This window comes from Rhincodon typus, chromosome 9, assembly GCF_021869965.1.
Source record: "Rhincodon typus isolate 14 chromosome 9, sRhiTyp1.1, whole genome shotgun sequence".
Lineage (NCBI taxonomy): Eukaryota > Metazoa > Chordata > Chondrichthyes > Orectolobiformes > Rhincodontidae > Rhincodon > Rhincodon typus.
The window spans coordinates 78,643,422-78,657,681 of NC_063340.1; the positions used below are offsets into that span (position 1 = coordinate 78,643,422).

Sequence of the window (14,260 nt, forward strand, 5' to 3'; positions counted from 1 at the left end):
TCAATTACACATGTAGCTTTGTAGCTGGTTCTGTAGTTATATCATAGGGCAGTGACTTCCCTGTGACAACAAGTGGGCTTATCTTATCTTCCATTGGTCTAGTGGGACTGTCCCTGTTAATCCAGTGACCAAGATAATGTTCTGGGTTTGAATCCTGCCACAGCAGATGGTGGAATTTGAATTCAATAGAAATCTGGAACTAAAAGTCTAATGGTGACCATGAATTGATTGTTGGGAGAAAAGACCCATCTGGTTCAATAATGCCCTTTAGGGAAGGAAACTGCCATATTTACCTGGTCTGGCCTACATGTGACTCCAGACCCACAGCAATGTGGTTGACTCTTAACTGCCCTCTGGGTAATTAGGAATGGGCAATAAATGCTGCCTGGCCAGTGACACCCTCATCCCATGAATGAATAAAAAAAAAATCATAGGGTCAGGGATGGAGTGGTTACTGTTGACTGACTCGAAGCCATTGAAAGATTACTATCAATTGAATATTTGTTTTTTTCTTGATAAAGTGGATCAGGTATGATGGCTACCTTTGATTCAAACTCAAAGTGAAAACTTCCAGTCCATCTGATCACGTTCTTTCTTCCCTCAATCACACATCTCAAAACAACAGTATTGATTCACCCCTGATTAAATGAAGATGGTTTCTGTTTATATGTTTTAAGTTTCAGGCATTCTGGAAAGGTATTTATTTCCAAATTTTTGGCATATTTGGAGTTCCAGTCTCTCTCGAACACCGCCTTTAGCTCATCGAGAACTGTGGCCTTGCTGGGCCATCTCCTGCTCTGTTTGTGTTCAATGACCAGGCTCACACCTGTGTTTTCCACAAAGTCATCCCCAACCCAGTCAGAGGTACCTGAAAAGCAACACAAGAGATATCTCAGTCAATAATCCCATTCACCAATCTGGGCCACATCCAGTATTTTGGACTAAGATTAAAGCCACAAAGAAGACAGGGGAGTTGGGTACAACCTAAGCTTTATTTCCAGTGGGTTTATGCCATAATAGAAATTCACAATTTAAAACCAAAGCTATTTTTACACTGATCAGAAAGAAAAGGAGCTGCATTCAAATGGCACCTTTCACTACATAGGGACATCACAAAGTATTTACAACATTGGTAGTTTTAAGCACATTGGGTTGACTTCTGCAGTCTCTTCAATTGTAAAGAGTTTGTTCAGAGAATGGAGCCATGCAGATGCCGAACTGAAAGACCTTCCAACAACAATATTAAATCTCAGAATAAAGGGTTGCCCATTTAAGACCAAGATGGAGAGGAATTTCTTCACTGAGAGGGTAGTAAATCTGTTGAATTCTTTATTGTAGAGGGCTGTTCAGGCTGGGTGGTAAATACCATCAGAACTGAGATAGACATTTTAATCAGTAGTCAATGGTTATAGGGAAAGGTAGGAAAGTTGAGTTCAGGATTATCAGATCAGCTATAACATAATCTCATTAAATGGTGGAGAAGACTTAATGGGCTGAATGGCCTACTTCTGCTCCTACATCTTATGGATGTGAGGACATAATTAAACCACTTCTCCACAAAGAATAACTGAAAAATGTTCTCAAATTAAAAACCAAGTTAGCATGTAGACATCGTATCTATACTTAGGAGGCACATTAAATTGTTGATAGGATCAAAACACGCAAAGACACACAGACATTTTCAATATATGATTTTCCAAAATTGTCTAAATTCCGGAGCCTTCCCAGTAGATTAGAAGTTACTAAATGTATCTCTGCTACTGAAGAAAGGGTACGAGAGAGGAAACAGGTCACTACAGGTCAGTAAGCCTGTCATCAGTCTTTGAGAAAATGCTGGAATTTATTATTAAGGATGTGGTCATAAGCAATCTAGGAAATCATAAATTATCAGGCAGAGTCAACCTGGTTTTCCGAAAGAACAATCATGTTTTATCAATACATTAAAAACTTTGGAGGATTTAACTGCCAAGATGTCTTAAGGGGAATCTGTAGATGCTTTGCATTTTCAAAAACCATTTGAAAATGTGGCATTAGAAAAGTTATAGGGCAACATAAAGTGGTCATGTAGTGGGTAGTTAAAAGCAGAAAGAATAGAGGATTGGAAAAAGGACAGAAAGTAGGAATAAACAGGTCTTGTTTTGCTTAGATTGTAAACTGCTAATAATGAGGTTCCATACATATCAGTGCTGGGTTCTCAGCTATTTACCATCTATAACAATGAAGAGAAAGTATTGGGATGTATCTGAGTTTCTTGACTGTTTAAAGTTAAAAATGAAAAGGTTGTGAAAAGATGGTGACGGTTGTGAAAAGATGGTGACAGTTGAGAAAAATTGTCTGGGACACAGTCATATTCATGGAATCATACTTTACAGACTATGTCAGGCTTTTTGCTTGACTATACCATGGGGCTGATCTCCCAGTTTTGGCTCTACCCTGAGTTTGTTAAATACAACTCGCCTTACCTGTTTGCTCCTTCCTACCTTACTAAATATGCCAAACGAGCTGGGTGTTGAGAAGACTTGGATGGAAACCTGAGCAGGGACTTGGTCGGATTCAGCTCACCATTTGCTCTGAACAACCTCATACTGCCCACAACCAACCTGAATCCCAGAGCATGATCCACAGCGACAGCCACAACCACACCTCATCCACAGACATGAGCACCTGACTTCTGCCAAATCCTCAGGACTATCATGGCACCTTTCTGATATACTGACAGTGCACTCTGGGTGATACAGTGAGGGAACTCGCTATGGCTCGTGGCAAAGAAAATCTCCAAAAAATCTCAACAGAACACTGACTCGGCCAAAAAGGTGTAAGAATCAGCCCTACATTTTTAAAAATGGTGTGAAGTTGTTACATATTGGTATTCAGAGGAATTCAGTTGACCTTGTATACAAAACACAGGATAATTAATAGCAGGTACAGCAAGCAATTTGGAAGGCAAATAGTATATTCACCTTTAATCCAATGTTCTGATTAAACTATTTCTTTCCCTATAGATGAATCCAGATCGGAGTATTTACAGCATCTGCAGTATTCTACTTCTTTTACTTGAAGGGAATTTGGGGTTAAGAAGGTTTTGTTTTAATTCGACTAGACTCCAATGAGCCCTTACCAGGAGTACCGTACACAGTTTTGGAATGAGTATAAAAGAAAGAATACATGTGTCTCAGTTGCATTGTAACGTATATTCACCATGTCAGTTCCTGAGGTGAGACAGATGCCCTGGGGTGAGTAGCTGAATAAATTGGGCCTAGATTCTCTGGAGCTTAGCAGAAGCTGCAGCTTAGAGGGTAGAGCTTCTCTGGAGCTTAGAGTGATGGTCTTATTGAAATATGTAAAGTCAAGTAAAAGCCAGATAGAATAAATATTGAGTCTGTGGAATGGATTTTCCAGAGAGGTAAGAAATTCCCTCGATCGGAGAGCCAACTGCTTGGCAGTACCACCCACAGAGGTGGCCACCGCTGTGGCTACAGGAAGAAGGAGAAAGTTATTGGAAATGCTATTGAAAAGAAGTTTGTTTAAGTAAAGTGCTGCGGACAAACATTGGTGATTGGTTGGGGAGGCGGGTGGGTGGATGCTGCACTGTCATGTGACAGTGCTGTAACCATGAGGCCATTAAAGGACACCCCTCTACCCACCCTTTAATCTCTGGGAACCTGGTGGGAGACCACCACGGTATAGCTGGTGGACTCTTAATCTGATGGCAACCACTTTGGATTGATGCCAGTGAAATTCTGGGGGTAGGAGCTGACTGCTCATTGGGCATTGGATTGGTAAAATTGGCTGTCCAGGAGAGAAAGCCCCACCATTCCCACCATGGATAATATCCCATGGTGAAAGGAAGACATCATGCTTCCCTCCTGACGCCTTCCACTTCCCATCCAACAGTACATTTCCAGAATTAAAACACATTTCAGAAACACATTTCTGAATTTTCTCTGGTTGAAAGTCTAGCATGAGGTGGATAGTCTCGGAGAACTGAGTTGTCCATTTCGGACTAAAATGAGGAGAAATTTCTTCACTCAGAGGTTTGTGAAAATTTGGAATTTTCTTTCGCAGATGGTTGTGGATGGTCCAGTCAACGACCAATAGAGTTTTGGACTCTAAAGGAAATGAGAGAGATTGGGATCAAGCCGGAAAGTGGAGTTGAGGTTAAGGATTATCCAACGTCTGATTAAACGGCAGACAAGGCTTGAGTACTCCTTCTCATATCCTGAAGGGGTTTATCACACTTCGGCAGATGCTTTGTGAGTGTCATAAATCTTAAGTGACAGGTAACTGACCACAGGTTCTGCACTCTGAGAACGCAATATGTCTGATTAAGTGTAGGCCCATGTTTCATAGAAGACTAATCATCAGCTGAATGCAACAATAAATCAGTAAACTGACTTCACTGCAGAGAAAACTAAACAATCTCTGGAGAGAAGGAATTTCAGTGTGCTATTTGCTTTAAATGCCTTCAACCACTGGAAGGTTGGAGATTTTCTCTTCCTGAATCAATGTCGATAAATTCTTGGTGAAGACCTGGTTTTTGATTGCAAATTTGGATCAAGAATCCGGACAATTCCACATCCAAATAGGAGATTTGTACCAAAAACCTCTCTTGGGCAGGAGTCAGTCATAACGTTAGCAAATTCAAGAAGGACTCTGCTGAGATGACCTACAGCTAGCAGCTTCTGATAGCGGGGGATGGCATTAGCATCTGTCCATTCATTATCCACAGTATGGGAGAAGGTGCACCTGGAGGGGAAGACTTTCCGCACTGTACTAACTGGCTAATGTGGGGTTTACCAAGATATCCAGACCAAGATCATGAGCTGAAAGACCCTGGAAATGCTGTAAGGACATGTTCAAGTTGGCACTTCTATAAATTTCATTATCTGGAGACTACACATCTGGATGACAGAGACCCAGCAGAACTCCCTTTCTAATCAGCTCTCCATACCATATTTCCTGTCCCCCAAACAGGCACTCGGGATGTATTAGGGCTATAATTAATGATCTGACCCCACTTTCTGGCTCAGGATCCTTTTATGCTCCAAACAGGAAACTTTATGCATGGATAAAGTTTCATGCATAAACCTATGGATGAAAGGAAGCAAATACAAAGCCATTTTGGCTCACTGTAATTCTGCATATTAGGAGTATGCATAGGGCTATGGAATGTTATTAGTTCTATACAATGGATTGAATGGGAATTACCCCAGTTGGCTGAAATTCTGCAGAACAGAAAACAATTTTGCAATTGAAAATGTGTATAATGGCAATGGAAGGGAAATTGTTTAGTTGATCAGAGCTACGGCAGGGTCCAGAACATGTCAAGCACTTTATAAACTAACATATCACATCATTGAGCTAGTAATCTAAAAGATAACTTTTAAATTCAATAAATTACATAAATCTGAAACAAAAGTAAAAGTAAAGTGGCATCAGTAACAGTGACCACAAAGACCACCAGATTGACTAAAAATACATTTAGTTCACTAATGTCCTTTAGGACAGGAAATTGGCCATCTTCATCTGATTTGGCCTAGACGTGACTCCAGAACTCCTGCCAAGTAACTGATGCTTAACAGGCCCCTTGAAATTGCCTACTGACTCCCAGAATTACACTTTCTCCTTTGTCAGCACCTTTGTCATGATTTTAGATGCTAAAATATTGTGCTAATAAATGCTGGTTTTGCCAGTAACACCCACATCCAACACATGTTTTACTCTGCTGTGCACGATACAGAGTGTACCGGGAATTATTTTTGAAAATGACGGCTGAAGCCAGAAGGGCTTCTAGTCCATAAAACTTTAATCATTGCAATCACTCCCTGTTTTAAAAAAAAGCCTTTGGTGAAATGGCACTTCAAACCCCATAGTAAAACTTGGAGATTGGGAATTGCCATTTTTGTTAAAAAAAAGGAGTAGGAGGCATGTTCAAGCATCTACCCACAACAAAATTTTAGCTGGCCCATAAGAAGATTTCAGAAAGTTCCTCTTCACAATAATGACCTTGATGAAATTGGCACAGCACTGGGTTTGGGATAGGAAAATAAATCCCTTGGCAAGATTAAAAACATAAAAGAGTAACTGCGGGTATAATCCTACATTTGCTGATGATTGAGAGCTCTGTACTTTCTGCCACTACAATATTTTATCATCCGTCACATAAGTAATTCAGGTTTCTTGGAAGAGAAAGTACTTTTCTCCCGTTTCAACACAGCTAATGTGAATGAGTAATATGAAATAGGCCGGCAATATCCATCTATCACATCCAACAGTTCTGCAATCCCTTAGACAAATTACAATTTTTAACTGGGCAAAAGAAATTGAAATATATAATTAAGCATTTTGTATTGGCTTCACTGCAGTGGGATAGTGATGCTCCCTCACTGCAAAATGACAGTCATTTTTGAGTGAATATGAAATCATAATTAGTCAATCTGAAAAGACTTATAGTTACTCAGAATACACATCACAATCTCAAAGCAAAATTACATTCAGAAAACACTCAAAAAATAAAGTGTCAGAAATCCTGTAGATAGTGCAGTTTGTTTTCTATTTCTTTAAAACCTTGTGACATATGGTAAGTCTTCACTTAAAGTTGTGGCTGTGTGCCTGAAAATCCCAACTTTAAGTCAGACAACTTTAACTGATGCAATGGCAAAGTAGTGCAGATGCTGGAGAGCTGAAATAAAAACACAAAGCACCAGGGAATCACTGCAACCTCTTTCAGGTTCCACCAAATTTCCAGGAAGAGTCTTTTTGGACTTAAAACATTAACTCTGTTTCTCTCTCCACTGATGTTGCCAGACCAGCTGAGCTTCTCTAGCACTCTCTAACTTTAAGTGAAGCATAGTTTCCCATAGGAATCAATGTTAAATTCAGAAACAGGAGAAAAGTACTTTCTCTTCCAAGACATTTCCCGCTCAGAAAAACATATAAACATGTGAAATTGGAGTAGAAGTAGACCATTCAGCCCTGCTCTGCCATTCAATAAGATCACGATTAATCTGCATATGTTTTGAATTTCACATTTCCATCAATGCACGTTAACGCTCCATTTCTCTGTCTAACAAGAATCTAACAGGGTGACTGCTTTGCAGAACACCTACGTTCTGTCCGCAAAAATGACCCTGAGCTTCTGGTTGCCACTTCAACACCCCAACAACATTCCCCGGCCCTGCTGCAGTGCTCCAGTGAAATTCAGCACAAGCTGGAAGAACAATATCTCATTTTTAGCTTGGGAACCCTGCAGCTTTCTGGACTCAATATCAAGTTCAATAACTTTAGAACTTGAGAACCTTCTCCCATGTCCTTACCCCAGCCCCACATACCAGGCCTTGTCATCATATGGACTGTTATCACAAACAAACCAGTTGTCAGCCACTGATGGTCCCCAGCTATTCAGGCTGACCTTTACCCATTCCTTTGTCTGCCCAACTATGTTTTTCTCACTCTGAGCTCCACGTCCACCTATTGTTTACTCTTTTCCCCTCCCCCTTCCCCTTTTCTAGCATAAATATCAACCTTTACCTAGCTACAATCAGTTCTGAAGAAGGATCACTGGACCTGAAACGTTAACTCTCCTTCCTCTCCACTGATGCTGCCAGACTTCCTGAATTTTCCAGCATTTGGCCTCCAATTTATATCCTTGTGAAATAAAGAGACTGGAACTGTGCACAGAATTCGAGGTGTCATAACTAATGCACAAGTTGAAATACTATGCTGTGCATATGTGGCTGAAATAATTTGGAAAATAAATCATAGAATATAACATGAATATTGTGCAACTACAGGAGTCTGCTTCCCAAAGGTACATTCTGTACTTTTCACCCAAACAAGGTGAAGCAACAATAGCAATTTCACTGTACTTGTATAGAACAGTAAACACCCTTTGGTCCTCAATGGCTTCTGTATCTCACCCACAGTAGCGACTCCTGAAAGTCCATAACTGAAATCAACTTGTGTCAAGATCCGAAACGTCAGCTTTCCTGCTCCTCTGATGCTGCTTGTCCTGTTGTGTTCATCCAGCTCTACACCGTGTTATCTCTGTGTCAACAATTGGGCCTTTTCCCATAGGGATGAAGAGAGTAGGCTTATTGTTTGCAAAAATGAATACTTGAGTTTTGGACATTGTGCAAGTCTTCACTTCTCAGAAAGTTAGCTCGGAGTTTTGTTTTTAAAAAGCGAAATTGCCTCGAGTGTCAACTCCTTTCTCCACAATGGTGCTGTCACAATGAATAGTTGTGATGTGATGAGCCTCAGTATTGTACAGTGCCGCTTCAAGGATGTCGGATGAGTGACGACATGCGACACGACTCTACCGACATATCACATGAAGACACCTGCATGATACATGTTGTGAGGGTGGTCACGAAGCATAATATGGGTGATGACTCAAAACAACATTAAAATGAAGACGGCAAATTGATTTGGAGAGACAGGGCTTGAAAACAAAACATTAAAAACAAACAATGTGCACTTTTTGATGAGCTTTATAAAGGGTTTCTCTCTGTGAGGACTAACAGGTTTTCATGCACAATTAGCCAGATTTGCTTCTTTAACTCAATCCCCTACTTCTATAGCACCCTTGTTATTTACAGCACAATGGAAGGAAACAGCAGGTGCTCCTCGAGCAGTGATTCTCTGGCTAGGCCTCTTACAGTTGGCAAACGTGCAAATGCAAACATTCCTGCCCTGTCAACCCCATCTGCTTTGAATCAGCCAAGGTCCCTATCTAATCCACCTACCTATACCTTCATCTTGCCACTTTAGCATTCCCCTAGCCCCAACAATATCAAGTAAACACACCAATGCCCCCCCTGCTATTGAAGCTTTCAGTCAGTGACCTTCCTCCTGTGTCACCCCCTTCTCTTTGATGCTCTATTGTCTTACCTCCCCACCATTACATATCGAGTTGCCCGTATACTAGAGCAATTCTCCTCTGCAGTCAGCATTCTGCCTCCAATCCCCATAATTAAGTTCCTGGATACTCTCCTGTAGCAGTGGCCTCTGATAAGCTCCCCTTGGCTTGACTTTTAGTGGATGAACCGTCAGCACTGAATGTGATTCTTCCCCTTGAGTGAATTTGCCAGACTGATCTGAATGATGAGTGACCAGACCCACGTATAAACTGATCTTTGTACAGCTCCCACCTGCGTTCCTGCAACTCCCTAGACTGGTTGCACTAGACCCACAGGGTTGATTGTAGCCTACTGCTGGGACTGTAGTAGCACAGATCCCCTGATGGTAACTAAGCCCCGGAACTGTTATCAGAAGATGCCACTGACTTACTGGGCTGGGACTACCCGACTGAAGTGCGTCTCCCTGGATTTGACTGAGAACTACTCCTCTTAGACTTTAAGCCGTTTGCTTGAAGCAGATGCAGTGTCTTTGATGTATATGTTCCTGCTTCATCATGTGCTAGTTACAATGATGTAGCACAGATCCTGTTCAGACAGTGCAGCATTGCTGGAGATGCCATCTTTCATGGTTTACCAAAGCCTGCGCTCAGATGGACAGTAAAAAAAGTCTATTCCACTATCTGAAGATAAGCAGAATCATTCTCAGGGTGACGTGGTCAACATTTAGCCCTGGAACTACATTAGCAAAGTAGGCTAATTTGTCATTGATGTCTTGTTGTTAGTCAGGTGTGTACATTGTCGGTAGTGTTTGCCAACATAACCACACATAATTAAATGGATGTGAAGCATTTTGGGATACTCTGAGGCTATGAAAGGTGTATGTAAATAGAATGTCTTTCTTGTCCAAATGAAAATAACGGTAAGGTCAAAAAACCATTACGACTCTCTGGTTGCAGACTGTACATCAATGAATGTCAATGATGTTTGATTGAATCACATTTACTTTGCCAAACTACTGTCCATGCATTGATAATTTACCCCGGCATATTCAAGCCTAAGGTTTAAGGAAATGTTGATGCCTTCTGCTACATACATTAATTAAAATGCACTATGAAAACCAAATTCAATGGGATCGCATTACTGAGAAATGTATTAATTTTTATTTAAAAATTTGTTTATACCATTTATTTTTGAACAATGGAAATTTCAGTTATTGATTGGAAAGAAAATTTTCAGGATCATTTTGAGTGGTTTGTAAATCAATATTTTGATGAAGCCATGGGGAGTCAGTAACAGGTAAGACAGTTATTTGAGTGCCATCCACCGATATTGCGGGGAAATATAACAGCAAGTGCGAGCTTTTCTCATTGAAAATATTTCCTATGGCAATTCTATTGCAGTTTTTAAACAACTACACAAAAAATGTGACAGTATATGGATCAAGACAACCTGGTCACAAGGAATTGGAGGAGAACTACGCTATTCAGCCCTTGAGCCTGCTCCCCATTCAATTAGATTATAGATGATCTGATTGCAGCCTTTGATCCACAGTCTTGCCCCGCTCCCATAACTCTTGAATTCTGTGTCAATCATAAATCTGTATAATTCAGCCTGGGATATATTCAACGGTCCAGCTTACACTGCTGTCTGTGGAAGAGAATTCTAAACACTACTGATCCTTCGGTAGCCGTTGAGGAAAGGTCACTCAACCCAAAACGTTAACTCTGATTTCTCGCCACAGATGCTGCCAGACCTGCTGAGCTTTTCCAGCAATTTCTGCTTTTGTCTTTGATAGCCAGGGCCTGCTTTTCATCTCCATCTTTAATTGGAGATGCTTTACCTTTAAACTGTGGCCCCCAAGTTCTGGATTGCCCCACTAGACGAAACATCCTCTCAGCATCTACCCTGTCAAGCACCCTCAGAATCCTAAATATTTTAATTAGACTGCCTCAACTCCTAAACATCAATGTGTATAAGCTCTATTTGCTAAACTTTCCCTTATAAGACAACTCTTCTGTCCAGGAATTAGCTGAGTGAGTCTTCTTGGAACTGTTTCCAATGCAAGCATAACCTTCCTTAAGGAAGCCAAACTGTACATTGCCCTCCACGTGCAGACTCAATAATGCTCCTTACTCCTGCAACAAGACTTCCCTGTACTCCATTCCCCAAGGCCAACATTTTACTTGCTTTCCTAATTGCTTGCTGTACCTCAATGATAATCTTTTGTGATTGGTGTACAAGGATACACAGATCCCTCTGCATTGCAACATTCTGCTTTCCCCCCATTTCTGTTCTTCTTGCCAACGATCTTACACTTCCCCACACTATACTCTGCCACATTATTGCTCATTTAGTTAACCTATCTATATCCCTTTACAGACTTTTTACATCCCCTATTATATGAGAGCTCTAGCACACTGGAACAACATTGCAACAATGTCACAGAGTGCTCCTGACTGGGCATAAGTAGCATGGTATGGGCACAGTTAAGGAGATGAGATAAACATACCGATAGCAAAGCAGAAGCCTGAAGTCTAACCACGTAAACATTTGAAACATACGGAATAGGCCAGTTGGCAGTAAATGGTTTAGCTCATGGAATAGTCTTTCAATAATGTAACCATAATATTACAGCCTGGTCTAAATACTATGCATTGTGGTACTTAGTCTCAATATGTAATAAACAGGGTTATGAAGAAGCACAAGTTTGAAAACAGCTCTTTACTCTGTTATCTCATTGATCAGTCAGTCTTGACAATCTTGAAACCATCCATCACATTAGGCATAAAACGGCACCACAAAAAAAAAATCCATAGAACCTAGAGACAGTAAGTACTGCAGTTGCTGGAAGTTAGAGTTAATAGATGTGAAGCTAGAAAAACACAGCAGGTCAGACAGCATCCGAGGAGCAGGAAAGTCAATGTTTTGGGCCGAGCTCTTCATCAGGACTGGGTGGGGTGGGAGGGTAGGTGAGATGGACATAGGTGGATTCAGGTAGGGGGTTATTGCAGTTGGTCAGTGGGAAGGATGGAGCAGAGAGGTGAGTCGGAAGATGGACAAGTTGGGGGAGGAGAGATTTGAAGCTAGTGAAGTCAATATTCAAGCCATTGGGCTGTAAGCTCCCAAAGCAAAAAGCCATTACAGTGGGAAGGGGAAGTTAGTGGATGGCAACCAGAAGATCGGGTTGGTTGTTGTGTGCAGAGCGCAGATGCTTTGCAATCCGGTCCCCGAGTCTGTATTTAGTCTCCCCGATATAGAGGAGACCACATCGAGAGCAATGGATACTGTAGATGAGGTTGGATGAGCTGCATCCATTGCTCCCGATGCGGTCTCCTCTATATTGGGGAGACCAAAAACAGACTTGTGGACCGGGTTGCGGAGCATCTGCTCTCTGCACACAACAACCAACCCAGAGAGAAAAACAATTATTCTGCTGAGTTTCTCCAGCATTGTTTGCTTTTATTTCGGATTTCCGGCATCTGCAGTATTTTGCTTTTATCCAAGAACGTAAAAGAGGCACAATGGCCACAAGGTGTCTTTCTGCACTGTAAGATTCTATATTTAATGGGGTGACTGTCCACCGCTGGCACAGTTCCCAACATCATTGTCAGCGATGCTCCCAATTAGTTACATTTATCCTAATTCACCAAATAACCTGTTAGTAGTTTCAAAACTATAATAGGCAACATAAATAAGTTTTGCACTCAATATCTGGTGCAGAAATAACCAGGTAATGGAGTAAGATCTCACATCTGAGTTCTGTGAGACTTACCCAAATGTGTGGAAGGCTGATTTCCCTCATTCTGCCTTGCTCTGGGACTCAAAATAAAAGATGAACATTTATCAAGGTTAATGTGACAGTAACACTCAATAGGCTTTCCCGTTTACAGCTCAGCTATGAGATCTGTGTCCTTGCCACCGCTATTGGACACAGGTTGATAATCAGATACATGTTGGCACTCAGACTGCTGACTGAGCAGATTGAACAAGCTGATGAGTTTGAATTTTGCATTCAAAACAGCACCAGTATAAAAATCCTCTCCTTCAGTAAAATCCATTCCTAGCCTAGCGTAGGAATCGTGATTGCATTTTAGTGAGATTTTGGCTGCAGGAGTAGAATATATGAATATTTCCTCCAGACTCCTACCCATGTTTAATTGTAAAATGTCACACTAGCACTTGTTGATGAGCTTTTTAATCGAAGAGTGGTGCTCAGAGGCACAAAGAATCATATTTCTAGGAATAATTTCCAATGTTATTTAGCACCAACTAAAAAGACATAAAAGAGCTTGTGGCACCATTTTGGAGAAGAGCAACAGAATCCTCTGTGGTGTCCTGGCCAATATCTAACAACCATCATTCCCCAAATCCCCATTAAAACAGTGGCTATATTTAAAAATGCTTCATTGGCTGAAGGCATCCAGTGGTCATGAAAAGCTCTCTATAAATGCATGTCTTTCTTTCTCAGCCAACACCATTAGAGCAGATTATCTGATCATTCTATCAGTGTTATCTGTGGGATCTTACATGTGTCACACTAGATCAAATTATTTGCCACGTCTGCTACATTTCAAAAGTGAATACACTTCTAAAACTCATCATTGGCTGCAAAATGCTTTGGCATATCTTGAGCTCATTGAAAGAGCTATACAAATGCAAGTTCTTTCTTTTCATTCAATAGGCGTACAGCTGTAAAATGTCAACCCAATGTCCCCCTGGAACTAAGTAGCTGCTGCTACATCTTAGCACAATGTTACCATACTCTCTGATGGTTACTTCAATTCCAGGGTTAGTGGTTGCGGGAGAAACTGTGCCAATATTTAGAATCAGAGTAAATAGATGGATAGCGCAAAAAGTATTGAAGAGATACTGGAACTAGCATGTAAAAATGTGATCAGAACTATTTGCTTGTGTGTGAGCTAAAAGCCAATGGACTGGTTGACTGACCTATTTCTATGCTTTATGCTTGTTTGTATATTCATGGATACTCTCTGCAATGCCCTTTCATGGATAAACATGGGTTGGGCTTATAAAATTAATGGTAGGACCTTGGGTAGTCTTGTAGAACACAGGGACCAAGGGGTTTAGGTACATAATTCTTTGAAGTTTGCGTCGCATGTAGGCAGGGTGGTTAAAAAGGCATGCTTACCTTCTTTCAGAGATAGTAGGAACTGCAGATGCTGGAGAATCCGAGACATCAAGGTGCAGGGCTGGATGAACACAGCAGGCCAAGCAGCATCATAGGAGCAGAGAGGCTTAGTTGGGAAGCCATGTGGAGGTTGTACAGGACATTGGTGAGGCCTCTTCTGGAATACTATGTCCAGTTCTGGTCACCCAGTCACAGGAAGGATATTATCAAGCTGGAGAGGGTTCAAAAGAGATTTACCAGCATTTTGCTG

At 41.2% G+C, this 14,260-nt stretch overlaps 1 protein-coding gene across 1 annotated transcript in view; it reads right to left on the bottom strand.

The window, feature by feature from the left end:
- Window positions 1–391: 391 nt before the first annotated feature.
- Window positions 392–14,260, bottom strand: part of LOC109915009 (inactive phospholipase D5-like) — a 75,661-nt gene continuing 61,792 nt past the window's right edge. Inside the window, exon 10 of the mRNA XM_048601366.1 lies at window positions 392–868. Coding sequence (XP_048457323.1) covers window positions 633–868 — 236 coding nt within the window. The 3' untranslated portion in view covers window positions 392–632. The remainder of the gene's footprint in view (window positions 869–14,260) is intronic.